General features: G+C 45.4%; 2 protein-coding genes across 8 annotated transcripts in view; one reads left to right on the plus strand and one right to left on the minus strand.

Moving 5' to 3' along the window:
• The window catches only part of ANGEL1 (angel homolog 1), a 46199-nt gene extending 41857 nt beyond the window's left edge, over positions 1-4342 (minus strand). The window contains exon 1 of the mRNA XM_039232344.1: positions 3864-4342. The gene's annotated coding sequence lies outside the window, so the exon portion shown is untranslated. The remainder of the gene's footprint in view (positions 1-3863) is intronic.
• LRRC74A (leucine rich repeat containing 74A) overlaps positions 1-20848 on the plus strand; it is a 45312-nt gene that overhangs the window by 6995 nt on the left and 17469 nt on the right. For 6 of the 7 annotated variants that reach the window (XM_039232352.1, XM_039232346.1, XM_039232347.1 and 3 more), the window contains exons 1-7: positions 4522-4862; positions 6902-7030; positions 9582-9754; positions 12468-12575; positions 13546-13642; positions 18520-18569; positions 18944-19025. In XM_039232352.1, the coding sequence (XP_039088283.1) occupies positions 4826-4862; positions 6902-7030; positions 9582-9754; positions 12468-12575; positions 13546-13642; positions 18520-18569; positions 18944-19025 (676 nt within the window). In that variant the 5' untranslated portion in view covers positions 4522-4825. Of the gene's footprint in view, positions 1-4521; positions 4863-6901; positions 7031-9581; positions 9755-12467; positions 12576-13545; positions 13643-18519; positions 18570-18943; positions 19026-20848 lie in introns of those variants that run through there. The other variant, XM_039232350.1, reaches the window with a different exon arrangement.

Consider the following 20848-nt stretch of genomic DNA (forward strand, 5'->3'; position numbering starts at 1 on the left):
TTTATAGCTCCTTTGCTCATAATCACCAAGGAAGGGAAAATATGAAGATCTGGCAGGTGAATGGATAAGTGTGGTACATCCTACAGTAGAATATTACTCTTCAAAAAACAAACAAACAAACAAACAAACAAAAGGAACAAGCTCAGCTTCAGCTTCATGCAACAATAAGGATAAATCTTAAATGAAAGAAGCCAGACCTCCTCATCCCCCAAAACTACACACTGTATGATTTCATTTATATGACTCTGGCAAAGGTCTGGGGGTTGGGCTGGGGGAAGGGGTGAATCATAAAGGGGCAGCATGAGGGAAATTTTGGGGTGATGGGACTGTTTCGAGTGGAAGCATGGTAGTAAATAAGTGAATCTCTGCATTTGTGGAAACCCACAGAACTGTGCTGCACAAAGTGAATGCTGCTGTATGTAAATTAAATAAAATCAACCAGGATAAGTGGGGAAAGATGAAATGTAGGCTGTGACAAGTGCACCTATGTTACAAATGAATCAAATAACCACACTGAAGGGGCTAGGAAGAAAGAGCAGACCTAGATAATTTGGGAGGGAAGGTGTTTTAACTGGATACATAAAGATAAACACACACTCACTAAAAAAAAAAAAAAAAAACCTATATAATACTGTATTCTAGTTGGTAAATTTGTTTCCCCTGTTATAGTTTAGCAATTCTGAAACTATATGTATACTAGAGATCAGCAAATAAGTAAATATATTGTAAAAAAGGAGAGCCAGGTTTCTTGAGGAGAAAGAAATGACAAATATGCTCTGAGGAAAGAGACAAATGTCTCCTGTGGTGCTGGGTGGAATCAGAGGTATGGGTGTATTTGTGGCTTTTGTTTCACATACATATAAACAGATGGGTACGGAAATAAATACAGATGTGTGTTTTACGTGGGTCAGTACACATGCTAGCATGCATTTCCTAGCTCTATCCACTGGAAAGGACTAGAAGCAGTGACAACTTAACAGTGATGAGCCCACCAGCACCCACATCTAGGTTTTCAGTCTCCTTGGAAAAGTGCTTAATGCCTGTGGTGTGATCAAAAAAATTAAAATGAAAGGCAGGGAGCATGTCGAAAGGGCACAAAAGTCAACCTGAATGAGCTCCCATAGCCAAAGTTGGAATGTGAACAGCAAAATAATGATAGTATTGTATTGTAACCCAAATAATAAGATAAGCATCCGTGATCCCCATTAATATAAACAACCAAATAAATAAACAAAGGAAAGGGACCACTGTTTCTTACAAATTCCAATTAACAAAGGTAGAGGATTGTAGGAACAGAAAATCACTATTAGAACATGACTATAGTACTTGTTGAGGCAAGATCTCTATAAAATCAATGGGTGCTGGGATGCCTAGGTGGCTCAGTTGGTTAAGCATCCCACACCTGATATCAGCTCAGGTCATGATTTCACAGTTTCATGAGATGGAGCCCCACATCAGGCTCCACACTGACTACGTGGAGCCTGCTTGGGATTCTCTCCCTCCTCTCTCTCTCTCTCTCTGCCCCTCCCTACCTCAAAATAAATAAATAAACATTTTTTTAAAAGATCAATGGATGCTAAAATTATTGAGCAAAAATTTTAAGCAGAAATAAGATATTTGCATAAAATATCTTCTCCAAAATATGTATTAATTACAAAGGGGAAATAATAACTTTACAGTAGATAAACCTGGCAGATACTACCATGACCGAGAGATCGACATAATGCATATTGACATCATATGTCCCTGATATGCACTGAGAAGGGCACATCAGCTCTGGCACCCTTCCCAGTAGTCATGGAAAAACATCAGACAAGCCCAAATTGAGGGACATTACACAAAATATCTGACCAGTACTTTCTACAAGTTCAAGGTCATGAGAGACAAAGACTGAAGAAATGTCATATTTCGGGAAAGACATGATAACACAATGTGGGATCCTGGATTGGATCCCAGAACAAAGAAGACATTAGTGAAAAAACTGATGACATACAAAAATGATCTTTAATGTGGTCAATAGCATTGTAGCAATGTTAGTTTCTTAGTTTTGGTAATTTTTCTATGCAAGATGTTAACACAAGGGAAAACTAGATGAAGAGTATATGGGAACTCTACTGTTTTTGTAACTGCTGTAATCCAAAATATTTCCAAATGAAAACTTTAATTTAAAAAAGGATACCCCTGGGGCGCCTGGGTGGCTTAGTCGGTTAAGCGTCCGACTTTCGCTTAGGTCATGATCTCGCGGTTCATGGGTTTGAGCCCCGCGTCGGGCTCTGTGCTGACTGCCAGCTCAGAACCTGGAGCCTGTTTCAGAGTCTGTATCTCCCTCTCTCTGACCCTCCCCTGCTCACGCTGTCTCTCTCTCTTTCCTAGAAATAAATAAAAAAAGGATACCCCTGGGGCGCCTGGGTGGCTTAGTCGGTTAAGCGTCCGACTTTCGCTTAGGTCATGATCTCGCGGTTCATGGGTTAGAGCCCCGCATCGGGCTCTGTGCTGACTGCCAGCTCAGAGCCTGGAGCCTGTTTCAGTCTGTGACTCCCTCTCTCTCTGACCCTCCCCTGCTCATGCTGTCTCTATCTCTCTCCTAGAAATAAATAAAACATTAAAAAAAAAAAATTAAAAAAAAAAAAAATATATAAAAAAATTAAAAAAATAAAAAAGGATACCCCTCAATAAGAAAGAAATTTTCAAAATATAAAAAGAAGTTGAAGATATTACATTTCATGATTTTTTAAAGATATGAAATTTTTAAATTATGGTTCCTGAACATTTTTGTTTCTCCAGAATGGACTCTTCCCCAAATAAATAAATAATTGCTGTCCATCATTATAAAGAGAAGCTCTGATTAAATCACCCTCCTGTTCAAAAATCTTTGGTGGCTTCCTGTTGACTTTTCACTGCATTTGGATCTATTTCTGAAATTGCTCTCATTCCTGTTGCCCCTCTTTTCCCTACTACTCTTTGTGCCCTATACTCCCCCAAACCCACCTTGGGTTCTGTTTCCTTCCTTTATTCTGCATTCCGAGAAATGCCTTTTGCCAGAACTCTACTAGTCCAGAGCCCACGAATGCTTCCCAGTCTGAAGAAACCTCACCCTCCCTTGAAATCCCAGCAAATCTCCCTCATGATCTTTATCAATTTCCAGTACTGCCTGGTGCCTCTGCCTAGTGGGTAGAGTGCTTTCCTCCAAATTTTCTAATTTGCCCTTTGTACATAAGACCACATGGTGCTGTTTAGGCACAGCACCCAGAATTTAGACCAGGATCTACATACTCTCCAGTCCCCCATTTTTCTCCTTTAAGGACATTTTCTATCCTCTGCACCAACATGGAGTAGACCAGATGCCCAAAGGGTCTCCAGGACCCATGCTTACCAAATCACCCTAGGAGTCGATCACTCCCCCTGGTATGTTTGGTGTTTCTTTCAAGGAACTACATGAGATTGGACTGCTAGATTGGGGTGACCATGATTTGGGGTGACTCAAATTCTTTATGTGAACAGGAGCTGCCAAAAATATTTGTCTACAACCCTCATACCCTAGGAGTGGCTGTGTCAATTTCTATCTTGTATCACACATGCCTTGAAGAGTCCAAGCCATAATCATGTCTGCATCCCCTCCCCACATTGGTGCCTAGTGTAGTGCCTTTTACATAATAGATGTTCTCTAAATATTTTTCAGAACAAATACTCATTCAGGAATGAGTAATGTCTCAGATATACATGGTTTTGTTGTTGTTGTTTGTTTGTTTGTTGGGTTTTTTTGGGTCCAAGGCTCTAATTATGTTCTCCCTACACAAATTCTTCATCGTTCCTCTCAGTGGCAAAGAGGGATTTCCATGTTCCCAAGCCCACCAGTCACTGACCTGACCGTTGATGTGCTGAAAGCTTGTCAAGAAGGAACAAACACGTCTCCAGATTCTCTTGATAGTAAACTGCAAGTGAACTTCAACTCTGAGACATGTGAAAACAGCCAAGCGAGGGAACAATCGTTGAGTGGTTTCAAGTTAGGCAGCCCAGTAGTTTGGATTGAACAGTACTTTGGCTCCAACAAATTGTAGTGATAGAGCATATGTTTGTTGTGCTTTGCTTTTGATCTTCTGCTCCAACGTTGAGGATACTCGCCCAAGGTGGGGGGGGGAAGGAATGAGAGCTGGGTAGAAGAAAACTGACTTCACCCATCACTGAAATATTTCGTACCTGAAGCACAACCACGTTGAGAGAAGAACATGGTGGCGGCTCTTCACAGTCACCTGATTAAGGGGCTTGGATTTGCTCCTGACTCAGAGGGAAACACAACACCACCGAGAAGCCCCCCCACAGCACCTTCACACTCACAGCCGAGCCCAGGCTCGGCCCCAGTGGACATGAGAAAAGAGGACTGCCAGAGCCACCAAGAGGGCAGGAGGCTGGCTGTTACCAGGTCCACCCCATGTGGATCACAATGGCTGCATGAGGTCATGGAATGTTGAAGAGGTGAAGTTAAAGTGGCTCCTGAGTCACAAAGTCGTGGGGTGGGGGACATCCTTTCGACAGGGCTCCCGGGAATAGAGCCATACTACTCTCCCTGATGATCCCAGCAAGTAGCTACTTCTCCCAGACAGAGTTGGGGTCAAATCCATGCATGTCCTATTCCCTCCAAAGCCCACTCTCCCCAGGGCTTGCTGAGATGGAAGGATAGCTACAGCCCCCCCCCCCTGGCATTTGTCTGTGTGGAGGCAGGGTGCACGAAGTTTGAGGCAGAAGTGAATGGACAGGAGTGCTTCATAGGGAAGAAGCAGAAAGGTGGCAAGAAGCTGGCAGCGGCCCCCGAGAGGGCCCTGGCGCCATGGACAATGATGAACCTCTTGAGCCTGAGACAAAAGGTGAACAGGCATCCCACCTCTCACCACTCAGGCCCTTCTGGGCTGTCTCAGCATGGCACCCAGTGATCAAAGGGACCCTGAAGCCCCCTTCCCTCCTCACCCAGGACCCTCTAGAATTGGGATGATGGGTAACATTGACTTGGCCTCATGGCCTCCCAAACAGGAAATGAGACAGTTGGAGCCAATGCGGTGCTAGAATTGGCTCGTACTCACTCTGGCCAGCTTTAATTTTCGTTTTGTGAGCTGTTTGATGTCATGTTGGTAGTTTGAAATCCACCATGTTGGGAATATTTACGCCACCTATATGGGCTAACATTACAAATCAATGATTTTTTTTTTTCTGGAGAGCCTGTTAAACATTTACTAGCATTCTACTGGTTGGATGGAATTCTAAAATTGTATGATTTGGGGCGCCTGGGTGGCTTAGTCAGTTAAGCGTCCGACTTTCGCTTAGGTCATGATCTCACGGTTCGTGGGTTTGAGCCCCGCGTCGGGCTCTGTGCTGACTGCCAGCTCAGAGCCTGGAGCCTGTTTCAGAGTCTGTGACTCCCTCTCTTTCTGACCCACCCCTGCTCACGCTGTCTCTCTCTCTCTCTCCTAGAAATAAATAAAAAAACATTAAAAAAATAATAATAAATAAAATAAAATTGTATGATTAATGAGGATATTAAGATCAGAAAGTCATAACTTTTTGATGGTTGAGTTTGACGGCTAAGCTGCTGTTTATCTTCTAACTGCGGGGCCACTGCTACTTCCACCCCTTATCACACAGACCTTGTTTTACAGTCTTGGAAATAATTATTGGAGCTTGGTGTATGGATAAGGACTAAGAAAACATCTGCATGAGCTTATTAGGAACCCCACTATATTAGAACTTGGGTGGTTTAAAACTTGAGACCCCTGCCACAATGCTCAGCCCACCCAAAGAGTAGACTGGCTAAGTTTTGATGGGCCACCTGTTGGTTTCCCATCATGGCTCCTCCAAACACTGCATCCTGTGGATGTGGGAGGAGTAGCTCTAGCCTCCTGTGTGTGGCTTTCGGGAACCCAGCCTAGTCCAGCAGCAGAAAACTCAGGTCCAGCAAGTATCAGGCCTGGGATGATAGAAGCTTAGGACATGTGTATTTAATCATGGCAATTAATCTCACCCCCAGAAAGATTTTGCAAGCTCTTCTTTCTTTCTTTTTTTTTTTTTTTTAATGTTTATTTCTTTTTGAGGGAGTTCAAGCAGGGCAGGGGCAGAGAGAGGGGGACAGAGGATCCGAAGCAGGCTCTGTGCTGACAGCAGTGAGCCGGAAACAGGGCTCAAACTCATGAACCGTGAGATCATGATGTGAACTGAAGTCAGATGCTTAACCAACTGAGGCACCCAGGCACAACCCCCCCACCCACCCCACCCCGAGCTCTTCCTTCCTCATGATCCTAAAATAAATGTTGGATTGGAAGGAAGAGAAGCTAGGTCAAGGTCTTAGGAATCAAGTTATCCTTCTTTCTCCTTGGGACTGCTTGTGTTCCATTTCATTTTACGTATGTCGCAAGTGGCCTACTCTGCCCTGTCCCTCGCCCCTCGCAGTACTGTTCATGCCTGCCCATGAGGAGGCCTAGGCATCGGCACGTGTCCTTCCCCTGAGAGAGCAAAGCAGACCCTGAAGCCCACCCAAGCCAACAAGAAGGAAAATAGTGCCAGTCTCCGAGACAGGCCCCAGGCAGGGAATGAGGCAGGAACAGGGAGTCTGCAGAGGACATGAGGGGGTGTTTAGCACAAGACTCTACAGATGGTCAGGCGGTGGCACGGTGTCCGGGAGGGAGGGTTTGTGGAATGGAGTCCTCAGGCGGGACTGAATGCACACTGCAGTCCCTTGGCACCTTGAGCCCCATGAGGCTGGTGGGGGGAGCTCCTCTAAGATCTGGCAGGCAAAAGAAGGGAGGGGTGGAGGAGGGGGGAGCAGGGGAGAAGCCACTGGTGGACTTCACCCTCTCAGGTGCCTCTCAGTCAGAGGTTTCATTTCCAGAATCAAGGAGATGAGTTTTTCTTCTAGATGAACCCGAAATGGAACCAGAAGCACAGAACAGTGACGAAACCCTCTACTGTGAGGCTGAGGCCTCTGTGGCTGTAGAAAAAGAGAAGTCAGGCCGAGAGAGCTCAGAAACAGACCTGGAGATCGAAGGTAACCGTGGGCACTTAGTGGGCGGGGCGGAGGTGCGTGTCCTTCCTTGGAAACTAGAGATCTCAGTTCTCTCAGCCAGGCCGTGGCTCTGTCCAGGGGACCATCCCGCAGAAGGAACATGGCAGCATCCTCCGGGGCAGTTTTATGCCACGTCCTCCTTGAGGCTGGCCTGGTGGCATCTTTGCAGTAGTCCCAGGAGGTGGTCATCGTTGCCCACCTTTTAAAGAGGAGGAGACTAAAGCCGAAGGAGATTGTGTGAGTTGCCCAAGGCCACAGAGAGCTGCCAATGTTTGCCAATCCCCCGTTTGCCCCACTCTGCTGATTGGCCTTTGTGCTCAGTATTGTGAGGGCCTCTAGAGTGTCGGTGACCTATCTTGCAACCCGGTGACTTTTCTCTCTACTCACATGAGAGTTTTTGGTTCCCCTACTTTGAGTTTGCTCTGAACAAAGCCAAGTGTGCCCTGTGCAGGGTGGGGAAGAGGAGGGCTGGCTGAGCTGCAGCAAAGACTGTTACTGCTCACAACGCCTGCGCCCTTTTCTCCCTCTCCATTTCCCCAGGGAGGGAAGTGCCAGGAACACCTGTGAGGCAAGGCGAGCACAGGGCTGGCCGCACCGGATGGGCCAGCCTGGAACTTCCAGGCCAAGGCTAGCTCACTGCCTTCGTCTCCTGTGTTCTGGCAGAGGAGTTCATAAACCTCCCCACCGTGGACCATGTACAACTAACCCTCCAATGTGCTTTCCCCTACCCTGCCCTCAACCTTCATCTTGTTGCTTTTTCTGACTTCCACGTCCAGGCTGCCGCTAATGCACTGATGTTGTTTTCAACACGGACTTTCACCTGGTTGGAGGGGGTGGCAGATAGAAACGGGATGTTTTGTCCCAGACTTCTGCTTCTGTCCCATCTTCCCCCCAACCAACCCCCAGCTCCCCACAGGTGATAACACGATTGCAAGCTGCCTCTAAACTATAACCATAACAACTACAGCTAGAAGGGGTCAGTGGAATGAAGCAGAACAGGATTAGTGCCAAGGACAAAGGTGGGGGGTTACTACCCCACCTTGACAAACAAGAATCTCTACCAGCAGCTAGGCTGTGCTGGGACGGAAACTCAGGGCCCAGCTGCTCTAGCATCTGGTGCTGAGGATCTGGGAACGGGGCCGGGAAGGCTTCCCTGGGCGGACCTGAGACTTGAGCCCTGGTGGAAGCAAGCTGGCGGTGAGGCTCCAGAAGAGGGAGAGAAGGCAGAAGTTGCTCACCTGCCACGTGTGGTTTTGCCTATGCAACAGTGGTCCTCGCTCAGAGGCGATTTTGTACCCTGGGCGGCAAATGGGGGGGTGGGAGGGGATGCTACTGGCATCTCACTGGCAGAGGCCAGGAATCCTGCTAAATATCATTCATGGCCCAAGACAGCCCCTTGCAACAGTGACCCAACTCAACATGTCAGTAGCACCACGCTTGAGAGAGCCCACCCTACGACCATCCCAAAGAGAAGGCCAGTTAGTAGCTGGGCCTGCAGGGCGAACCTCCTTGTAAAGTTGTCCGTTCACCAGCAAAGCTCACATTGTCTGCCTCGGAAAATGTCCAAGGTGGGTTGGCCAAAGGCGCTGGCATCCAAAGGGATCACAGATGCACACTTAGACCCCAGCTAGCCATGGGAAGCCCGGCCGTCCAAGAGACTCACTTAATGAGGACACAGCTGTGAGAGCATATGGCATCCAGGGAGGCCCATTGACCATGAGCCAGGCACATCTAAAGACCAAGGAACAAAGGCCCCAAGAGCTTGGAATGGAGGGGTAAAGTCCCCGATTCTGTTAGCTGGTGTTAGAACTGATGAAGCTGTGTGTGATTTGGGGCTAGATTCGTCATTGGTAAAGTAAACAGGACAGACCTTTTTGTGAGGAAAAATGACACATTAAGTCTTTGAAAGACAAGTATCAATTCAAATACAAGTTTGTTTGTTTCCACCTGATTTGGGGAGGTCTCTCCATCTTGCAGTGATTTGCCATCTTGAGAAGCCCACTCAGTCCTACTGGGTTGTTTTTCTTTTTTTAAGTTGGAACCTCTCTAAATCTTTAGTAAAACTTTATTCATGGCTCTCATTTCAACAATGGAAGTAAAACTAAAACAAATGGGGGTTCCTTCAACCATCACAAATCAGCTTTTAGTCTGTTTGGCCTTTCAGAGCTATCCCAAGGTGGACAATAGAGCTGGGCCTTTATACAACGTTGATAATCAGTCCTGGATGTGGGCATCACAGGCAGGTGGGGGTGGGCACGCTGCTGCTTCTCCCGGCGAGGCGTGGGGCCTAAAACCAGGGGTCCTATCCCTTACCGAAAGGGAAATGACCATTTGGGGCTTTCTGGAATTTGGGTCTCCCTCTCCCACTTCTGGCTGACCTCCCGATTGGAGCTGCCCTCCGGCACACACACCCATAGGGATATCCTCGGGCAAAGGGGACACCAGACAGAAGTGTACTTGGCCCAGGGTTAGAGGAGACAAAGCAAAGGTGGAGGGGAGACCCCACTTCATCCACTTGCATCTTTTTGTGTAGATACAGAGAAACTTTTCACTACTGGACAAAGGGAGCTATACCTGGAGGCCTGCAAACTGGTGGGCGTAGTGCCCGTCTCCTACTTTATCCGGAACATGGAGGAGTCCTACATGAACCTCAACCACCATGGGCTGGGACCCAGTGGTACCAGGGCTATTGCCATAGCCCTGGTGGTGAGCATGCCAATGGGGGCCCATGAAGACTGGTAGAGGCAGGGGTTGACAGAGTAGTGGGCTCAAGACTCAGAGACAACCCCCATAGGATCCTAAATTGCAGGCTTTGTGCCCACCCTGCCCTAGGCTCTGCTTAAGCGCCAGTTGATTTACCTAACAGGCATGGATGCCCCATTAGCTCCTGGGAAGGGGGCTACTAGGGATCTTGGCTTTGGAAATCTATGCACTTTCTGATTTAGGAAGCAAAGGCAACAACCCCGGGTGAGTGGCTGGGCTGGTCGCTAATGCAAGTGCATAATACAAAACGCCAGCCTGGGTCTCAATCCCAAAGCTCATCTTTGCTATAAATGGGTTCACTGCTGAGCTATTCTATTCAATGTTTGCCTTTTGCAATGTTGCAATTCTTAAAAGATCACACTGTAGAATAATCATGTTTTCCCACAGAAATAATGTTCTCAATCTCTCTCTCTCTCTCTCTGTTTCTCTCTCTCAGCTTGGCATGAGCAATCAAGGACTTGACCTTGAATTCATCATAGCCTTATATAATTATAATTGATTGTATACAAACCAACTTCCATCTCAGAAAAACAGATTATGTAACAAAAACTATGTCAGCACAACACTGGTTCGTTTAGGACAGCAAAGAGAAAGCTTGACTTAAAAAAAAAAAACAACACTCATTCATTTTGGGAAATATCACAGCATTTGCATTTAGCACATGCCCTTAAGGGGCCATGGGAAATGTGAGACTGTGCTGCTTTCTGGAGGGAGGAGGAAAGAGGGGAAGAGCAGAGAAAGAACAAAGCCATCCTGAAATTTATTGAGTGTTGAAAGACTGATTAATGAGGTGTTAGGAATGCACCATTACCTCACAAGTTTCATGGGGAAAAAAAAAACTGGATAATGCAATTCTCTCAGCACTGGGGTTGCTTGTCTCTTAGTAACAACAGTTTCTGTTTGGAGGGGGGTTCTTTCTCTCTGATTCTCTGTGTCACTAATTTGACAATCACCGTGACATGCTGGGGTACTGAACTGTTCTTAAACAATTTTTTAAATGTTTTATTTATTTCTGAGAGAGAGAGAGAGCATGAGCAGGGAAGGGTCAGAGAGAGAGGGAGACACAGAATCTGAAACAGGCTCCTGGCTCTGAGCTGGCTGTCAGCACAGAGCCCGACTCGGGGCTCAAACCCACGAACCGTGAGATCATGACCTGAGCCAAAGCCGGACGCTCAACCGACTGAGCCACCCAGGCGCCCCTGAACTGTTCTTTATCTTTTGTACTGTTTAACTCTGCATGTATTGTGCTTCCCTGGCTTAGCTTAAAAGCACACTGATAGTAGTGGCCATACCTCATGCTTCCCCTCCGTCCCTCACCTGCCTGCCTCGACGCCCTCATGCTTGGCGGGGTGCAGGGACATTCTCTGCTCATCCTGGCTTCTCCAGCAGCTGGCACAAAGAGTAACCAGCAGCCACTGGCCTGTGTGACATGAACATGGACAGGTCCAGTGCGGGTTCCTTCCCGCTGGCCCATACACCGTGCTGGTCCCCAGGGTGGCTCTGCTCCTGGTCATCCAACCCCTGATTCTGGGCACAGCTAACTGATACCTGGTCACCTGAGCCTTGACCCCTTGCCTCTGAGCACAATGGAATTTTGCCCACCTCACAGAGTGGAGGCCAGAAGGCACCCGGTGAAGGTCCTGGGTGGACCATTCCACCCTGCATTATCTGAGCTGTCACATTTCCCCTTTGCCCGAGGCTAGGGCTCCTTACCACTGGCTGCCTCTGTCACTGCTTGAAGCATTTTGAAAAAGCTCAAATCCCAAGACGTGTCTGTTCTCTGTACCTCTCTGCACCAGAACCGAGGTGGGGAAGGGTAGAATAACAGTCCTGATTAGAGCTGACCCAGGGCCCTCATGCTGCAAGTCACTTCCTCTCGCCTTGCTGCCTGTGGGAATGCTAACTAGCTTAGATGTTCATATTTAAGACTGAAAGCCAGGTCCTTCCAAACAGCCTTAGGACAACGTCCTGACTAAAAGAAAGTCCCAGATAAGCCAGAGCCTAAACTAGAAGACCCCTGAAAGCAGCAGGCACAGTAAATGCTTTATGTTTAAATACCCTTAATAAATGCATCGAGTTCTCCTTAATGTTAGAGTAGATCACTGCTTCTCTCCTCCAGGAGAAAGAGCTACAGTCTGATTAGCTCATCCCTGTGCCCCACACTTTTTAAGGATTTCATCGTTTCTTTTACTCAAAAAAATTTTTTAATGTTTATTACTTTTGAGAGAGAGACATAGTGCAAGCAGGAGAGGGGCAGAAAGAATCTGAAGCAGGCTCCAGGTTCTGAGCTGTCAGCACAAAACCCCACGCAGGGCTCAAACTCACAAACTGTGAGATCATGACCTGAGCCAAAGTCAGGCGCTTAACCAGCTGAGCCACCCAGGCACCCCAGGATTTCATTGTTTTACGTCCCCTTTCTAGAGTCCCCTGCAGAACCCCCTTTGTTAGAGGTGCCCAAAATAGGCATATTGTTCCAGCAAATCTCAGCGGGATGGATCGTCCCTGTGCTTTCTCCAGAATTATTAGCCTGCATCTCCGTACCCTCCCAAAAGGCTGGGATGCTCCAGAGAGAGGACAGGTTCTGGGCAAGGGCAGGGAACTGACTAGGTCGCCAACTGCCTCTGTCTTTCTCCCCCTCCTCTTGTGGTGGCCGAAGTCCAACACGAGCATCGTCACCCTGGAGCTGGCAGACAACTGTATCATGGAGGAGGGCACCTTGAGCCTGGTGGAGATGCTGCAAGAGAACTACTACCTGCAGGACTTGGTACTGTGCCCTGCTCTGCCGATCCCCACCACCGCGCCTGGGTTCCGGAACATACCTGAGACAGGACAGAGGCCCCTGCCCAAGGCCCTGCCGGCTTTCTGCAGCCTGGAGGCCCTCTCCTCCAGATGTGACTCCTCAGAGGAGGGCTACACATCAGAGGCTGGCAGTGGGGTGGGGCGGGAGGGGAACTGTGTTCCCTGTGGCCCCAGGAAACCAATTCTGTCTGCACCTTATAAGCCCTTACTTCTGCATAGTCACTGTAATGTGGACTTAAGGAAAATAAAGACATGAAATACTTTCATCAAACACAAAATGCCTGGAGATGGATGATGGTGATAGTCGCATAACCATGTGAATGTACTTGACACCACTGAACTATACTCTGAAAAATGGTTAAGATGGTAAATGTTGTGTTCAGTCTATTCTTACCACCAAAAAATGGGAAACAGAGAAGGGAGAAACTATCAAGATAATAATGGCTGGTTTATATGCTAGTCCCTCCCGCTAGCCCGAAAGGACATTTGTATCCCCGTGTGTCCCCAGCAGATTCATTCATGCTTCACCAATCAGTGAATGGAATTTACAACAATGAATCACTCTAAACTGATTTTTCAGTTGCTTTACACCAAACTCTCTAAGCAAAACTCTCTTGGATTTCAAAAAATAAATGTACAGTGTGCTTATCCAAAGTGCTAGAGCTAAACTGGAGAGGTGGGGAGTCACCAAAACCAACTTCAGAAAAACCGAGACCAGTAGGAGGGCCCCCAGCCAGGCATTCGGAAAGCTGAGTTCCCATGTCGGCTGCTCCTTTGCTCTTCCCAGTCCTTCCCACCCCTTCTCCCCTCCTCCTCTCCCCCAGCCAGCCCTACTCCCTGGTACAAGCCTCAAGTAAGGCTCACACTGACACCATTGGTTAGTAAGGGCCCTTCGGTGGGATTTTTACACACATAAATGTGTTCCTGCCTTTCAGAATATTTCCGACAATGATCTTGGCTTGAAGGGAGCCAGCACCATCTCAGAATTTCTTCAGAGAAATATCTCTTCGCTCTTGAACCTCCAGCTTTCAGGTGAGCCCGTGGAAGAGGTGGGAGAGGACAAAGGGATGAAAAGAAGAGAAGGGCGAGGTGCCTGGGTGGCTCAGTCGGTTAAGCATCCAGCTTCAGCTCAGGTCATGATCTCACAGTTCGTGGGTTAGAGCCCCACATCGGGCTCTGTGCTGACAGCCAGCTCAGAGCCTGGAGCCTGTTTCAGATTCTGTGTCTCCCTCTCTCTCTGACCCTCCCCTGCTCACGCTGTCTCTCTCTCTCAGAAATAAATAAAACATTAAAAAGAAGAAGAAGAAGAAGAAGAAGAAGAAGAGAAGGGCAAGGGCAGGGAGAATCCAGGGTCTAAGCGAGTCAAACCAGGCCCCTCTGAGTTCTGAGACCAGAAAACTGTGTCCACGCCTGCTAAACCCTTCCAGTCATCCTTTCCCCCTCCCTGGGGCCACGCTGGCTTCCTGGCTCTCCTGAACAAGAGACTTCTGATTCACTCAGAAGCATCCCTGCCTCTGCCTGAAAGTCTCTACCCCAGATATCCGCATGGCTCACTCTTGCTTTATTCATGCTCCTGCTCAAATGTCATCTCCTGAGGTAGGGGACTTCCCTCCCCTCCCCTCCATCACCATCACTATCCTGTTTCCCTTGCTTGGTTTTTCTTAACAGCATTTATTGCTACCTGACCCCTATTGTACACTCACTTTTTAATTAGTCTGTTATCTGTCTCTCTCACAGAAAAACAAAAGTCACTTGAGAACTCTAGCACCCATAGACTTGTCCTCACTCGAGTTTATGGTTTGAATTAACTATCTTTAGGGTCCAGAAACCCCTAAGAAATTAACCTAAGTGGTCCTATACTGGTAATACCCTGGGGCATGCAACAGATACAAACAGAAAACCTCATTGAAGGAATGACCTCTAGACCCAGGCTCCAGGCTACTCGGGATTCCCACAGATAAAGCTCTAATGAAGATGGGCTCACAAGTCTAAAATTGCAAAACAAGGAAACAAAACACCATTAGAGCTGTCAGAATCTAACAAGTAGCAGCATCAGACCCTCCAGAACTTCAGAAAATAGAATTATCAGAAATAAAATATACATGAGGTGACCATATAATTTATCTTCCAACTGCATAGAAACATTATTAATTAACTAAAACTGTGAAGCAAACAGATATCTTGCACCCAACAGTAAATTATGTTCAATATGATTAAGAACATAGAAATAAAAACACACAAGAACAAAACACTGTTTTTTAAAAGACCTCCCCAAAATAGAACTTCTGGAAATGGAAACAATATAATCATTGAAACTAAAGACTCAATGGATACATTCAACAGCAAATTAGAATCAGGTGAATAAAATTAGTGACCTTGAAAATCCTTTGCAGTACAGAAAGATAGAGAACAGGGGCACCTGGGTGGCTCAGTTGGTTAAGCGTCCGACTTCGGCTAAGGTCATGATCTCACAGTTTGTGGGTTTGAGCCCCGCATTGGGCTCTGTGCTGACAGCTAGCTCAGAGCCTGGAGCCTGTTTCAGATTCTGTATCTGCCTCTCTCTCTGGCCCTCCCCTGCTCACGCTGTCTCTCTCTTTCTCTCTCTCTCAGAAATAAAACATTTTAAAAAAATAAAAAATAAATAAAAAAAGAAAGATAGAGAACAGAAAAGATTAAAAAATATATATAAAAGAATGAGGGACACCTGGGTGGCTCAGTTGGTAGACCATGTGACTCTTGACTTGGGGTGGAGACTTTGAGTCCGACATTGGATGCAGAGATTACTTAAAAATAAAATCTTTTAAAAATTATATATGTTATGTTATGTATTATATATTATATATACATTTTCAATTATGTTTATTTTTCAATATATAAAGATATATAATGATATTGAATTAATCATTATATATATATATAGAGAGAGAGAGAGAGAGCGAGAAACCAAATAGAGCTCATTGGAGTTCCAGAAGAAGAGAATGGATGAGCAATGATATCTAAACAAACAATAGCTGACATGTCCTGAATTGCTGAATTCTCAGAGGCAGGAACCCTAGTGAGTCCTATGTAAGGTAAATAAAAAGAAACCCACCCCTGAACATATCATAGAAAACATCTAATATAAAGAGATCTTAAGGTATCCAGAGAGAAAATACAGAAATAGTTTACATAATTTTAATATAAATGTTATTACACATCTTTTCTCCAATTTCCCCTTTTTCACTCTAAATATATCTTCTGTTTCTATGACATAGCAAATAGATTGATCTCATTCTGAGAAATAGTTTACATAATTTTAATATAAATGTTATTACACATCAGGCTCTTTTCTCCAATTTCCCCTTTTTCACTCTAAATATATCTTCTGTTTCTATGACATAGCAAATAATTGATCTCATTCTGAGACAGTTGAATAGTATTCCATGGTATGGATGTAGCCTAGTTTATCTAACATCTCTCCCTTTGTGTGTGTGGAGGGGGCACATTTCCAGTTTTTCAACCTTTCAAATAATTTTTAAAGAAATTTCTTGTACATGCCACTTTTGGACATATGTTCTAGTATTTCTAGATAGACACCCAAGAGCAAAATTACTGAATATAAAGATATACCTATTTTTCCAAAGTTGAAAAAGAATTTCCAAATTTCCCTTTAAGAAGACCATGCCAGGGGCGCCTACCTGGCTCAGTCAGTAGAGTGTGTGACTCTTGATCTGAGGGTTGTGATTTGAGCCCAGCAGTGGGTGTAGAGATTACTTTTTTAAAAGGCCTAGGAGTGCCTCGGTGGCTCAGTCAGTTAAACATCTGACTCTTGATTTAGGCTCAGGTCATGATCTCACATTTCATGGGATCAAGCCCCACTTGAGGCTCTGTGCTGAGGAGCCTGCTTGGGAGACTCTCTATACCTCTCTCTCTCTCTCTGTCCCTCCCCTGCTCACGCTCTTTCTCAAAATAAACAAACATCTGAAAGATAACATAAAAAAAGAAGATGGTACCAGGTTACAATTCTACAATGAATTGTTTCCCTGTACTACCTCCATTTTGGCTTTCAGCAAGTTATCTGTCAATCAGAATGATTAAATGTGTGGACGTTGAGGTCAGTGCGTGGATCCAAATATCAAGTACTGGGTTTACCTCTGTTCCTTCAAGCCTTTTTGTATCTTCTTCAATAAAGTATTATGCTTTTATTCCATTAGAAATCCTGCACATTTCATATCAGGTCCGGGTGTTTTATCATTTTATTCCTGTGTGAACAGAATGCTTTTTCTATCATACACTCTAAGTGGTTATTACTGATATGTCAGGCAGCTACTAATTTCTGTACATTGATCCTATATCCAGCCACTTTACTGAATTATCTTATTAGTTCTAACATTTTGTCAGTGAATTTTTTTGGATTATTTCAGCAGGTGATCATGTCTGCAGATTATGGGAGTTTTCTCTCTTCTTTCCAATATTTAAAGCTCCTAATGATTTTTCTAGTTGCATTGGCTAGGACCTCTAATATAACATTAAATAATACAGAAAGCTCTGTAAAAATACAAATTACCCAGCCCTATCCCAGACTGCTGAATCAGAATCTTTAAAGGAAGGCATTTGGGAAGCTGTATTTTATCAAACTTCCCAAACGACTCTCTTACAGCCAGCTCCATACTATTTGCATGTAACTAACCACTGATGTGAACACGACAATTTGTATAGCTAATAATCTAATTTTACATATCGGCTAGTTTATTGTCTCATTTTATTTCACTAGTACAGATGCAACCAAGACGTATTTGTGTCTCAGTGGACTCATTCATTCATTCAGGAACCATTTACTGAGTTAGGTACAGAGTTAGGTACTATAGGTAGTAGTTAGGTGCTAGAGATACAATTATTTTTTAAGGGCTTAAAGGAGAAATTTGGGGATAAATCTCTATATCATTTATTTCCCAGATATCTCATATATTTTCCAGAAATCTTTTAAACTGTTCAGCAGGGCTGGGGCAAGAGTAAGATAAGGAAGGCACGCACCTCCGTCACAGAACTCAAGGGGCTCAAACAAACTCGGTAACCAAGTAAAGAATATGCTGTTGCAATATTTGTCAAAGTCAAAAATAATGCAAAAAATGTCTGTGGTGAACAAAATATCAGCACTTTAAATATAAAATAGGATTCAAAAGGGACAGATTATGGTGAGGTGAGTGAGGCCTAGCCATTCAAGTACAGAGTCAGATCCTGCCTTTATTTAAAATTTAAACATTTTGAGAGGCGCCTCGGTGGCTCAGTCCGCCAAGCTTCTGACTCTCGATTTCACCTCAGGTCATAATCTCACGGTTAGTGGGTTTGAGCCCCGCCTTGGGCTCTGCGCTGGTAGTGCAAAGCCTGCTTGGGATTCTTTCTCTCTCTGCCCTTTCCCTGCTCACACGCATGCTCTCTCTCAAAATAAATAAATAAATAAACGTTAAAAAAAAATAAAATTTTGTTCATCATAGATGTTTTGCATTAGTTTTGATTTTTACAAATATTAAGACATTACTCATTGGGATTACTGAGCTTAGATTTTGCACACAAAGGGAGTACCTCACTTCTCCCTCTCTGGCCATGGCCCTGCGGTATTTTTAACAATGTTACAGACTTTAGGCGCTGAGCTAAGAGTTGGTGCCATCAGTGGGGGCACAGAGTATGCTGTGCTGACTTCTGGAACTCCCCAAGCTATCATGGCAGAGAGAGGAAGGAATGTTAAAGGGGATGGCAAAAAGTTGCCCTCTTTTCTCTTGTTTTCTTCTGTGCCCATATATTTGCTTTAAGTACTTGCCGCCTTTCCTGTGGCTGATTGTTCCAAAGGGGAGAGACAAGCAGGGCTAGGTTGCGGAAGGATAGGGGAGCCCTAGTCTGGGCAGCATTGCAAACACCCTCCTTCGCTACAGGAAATAACTTCAAAGACGAATCCGCAGAGCTGTTGTGCCAAGCCTTGTCGGTAAGAAACAAGGAAAGGGGCGCCACCCGGCTTGTGGGAGATGGCCCTGGGAGATGTGGGGGTCCAGAGGGGGGTTCTGGGCATAGAGAAGTGAGGTCACATGAATGTTTAGGGAGCTGGTGAGTGTCTGGACTCTGCCCATCCTGACCAAGGCCACAGCAGAGGCAGGGCTGTTTGGATGGGACTAGACCCTCCCAGCAGTCATCGACAGTTAAAAAATGCACAAGAAATCCTCTTCAGTCTAAAAACTCTAGTCCACCCGATCGATTTTTGGTGTATGGGAGCCCTCCATCACACTGCCCTGAGATAAGAGAGGTATTTGCAATGACATAAAAGACAAAAATCACCTCTCTCTGCACCGTTTCTTTCTCCAGAACAATTACCGAATTAAGATGCTGGATCTCAGCCACAACGAGTTCTCTGATAAGGGAGGAGAACAACTGGGCCAGATGCTGGGTGAGTCCCCAAAGGAGACAAGGGGCCAGCAAAGGAGAGGGCACTTGGCAGACAGTCACCTGTCAGAGCTGCATCTCCTGGTTTTTATTGTTATTGAATATTCTGACTATAAAAAGTGATGTAAACCACACCCCAAACACATTTTAAGTGGAGCGAGCACCTGGATGCTGGAAGTAAAACTTTAAAATGATTAGGAAAACAGGGGTGCCTGGGTGGCTCAGTCGGTTGAGCATCTGATGTCAGCTCAGGTTATGATCTCACGGTTCATGAGCTCAAGCCCCGCATCAGGCACACTGCTGTCAGCCTGTCAGTGAAGAGCCCATATTGGATCCTCTGTCTCCCCCTCTCTTTCTACCCCTTTGCCGCTCATGCTCTCTCTCAAAAAAAAAAAAAAAAAAAAAAACTAAATAAATAAAACATTTTTTTTTAAACTATAAAATGATTAGAAAAACATATGAAGAAATAACTTGCTGACTTCAAGGAGGCAAAGGATTATTACATATGCACCGTGGGCATAAACTGTAACAAAAATTATTCATTTATTTGACAACAACAAGTTTAAAACTCATTTATGATAAAAAATGTTATGGGGCAATGTTAAAAGATAAGCAACAGAGAGTAGATACTTTCAGTATTTGTATAATATAAAAGATTTCTGTTCAGAATATTGATAAAAGATCCTACAGATCCATGAGCCCCAATAAAACAATGGTCAAGGCCTATGGACAGTGGAAAAAAAGAAAGCCAAATTCCTAAGCTCGTCAGTAATCAGAGAAATGCAGAACAAACAAAAAGATTTCCCTTGTTGTCTACCGAAACTGCAGAAATTCCAAGTGAGAGAATATCCAGTGGAGTGAACACAAGCGAGAAATAAGAACTTTCTGAAGCTGCTAGGTAAAGGCACTTTGGAGATTAGTTTGACAGTATCGAGTAAAATTGAAAATGTATTCTATGATATCGAATATAGTATATACTCTATGATACAGTCTCGGAGAAGCTCGCACACGTACACAGAGAGATACGTATGAGGAGGTTCATGGCAGATTTGTTATAAAATTAAAAGGCATCGTGGGCCCCCTGCAGAAGCCTGGCTGAGAGGAGGCTGGGGCAGAAAGATGGGGGATTTGAGGGCAGGAAGTTTCCTAAGGATGGAAGACGCTGATAGGAAGGGAAGATGTGCGATTGGGGGAAGGAAGAGGGGATGGTTGCAGGAGCAGAGTCCTTGGAAAAGCTGGGGCAGCGGCCACCTGAACGAATGGGCAGAAGCGGCCTCAGGGGACAGCAATAATATAGCGAGGAGGCGGGGCGTGTAGGCCAGCAGGGCGGGCTGTCCTCCAGGGAGGGCGGAGCTCTCCCATCTCACCACTGCCGCCCCCTCAGTGCTGTGCGAGCAGCACCTTCCCCCGGAGAGGGCCCCAGTAGGCAGTTTTGAGGGAAGGGACAAGGGTGCAGGCAATGTGGGGCAATTTGAGTCCATCTGAAAACTGATTTTCAAGTTCTCTAAAACTACATTTTAGGGATGCCCGGCTGGCTCAGTTGGTGGAGCCTGCGATTCTTGATCTTGGGGTTGTAAATTCAATCCCCAGGTTGTGGCTAGCGAATACTTACAAATAAAATCTTAAAAAAAAAAAAAAAAAACCTAATTTTTAAAATAACTTTTTTCCTAGTATTTATTTGTTTTTGAGAGAAAACGCGCTAGTGTGCACGGGCAAGCTGGGGAGGGGTCGACAGAGGGTCTGAAGCAGGCTCCCTGCACTGTCCACACAGAGCCTGATGGGCTCCAACTCACAAACCACAAGATCAGCTAAAACAGCTTTAAAGTG

Source organism: Hyaena hyaena, unplaced genomic scaffold (genome assembly GCF_003009895.1).
Source record: "Hyaena hyaena isolate Hyena2069 unplaced genomic scaffold, ASM300989v1 scaffold_65, whole genome shotgun sequence".
In the NCBI taxonomy this organism is placed as follows: Eukaryota; Metazoa; Chordata; class Mammalia; order Carnivora; family Hyaenidae; genus Hyaena; species Hyaena hyaena.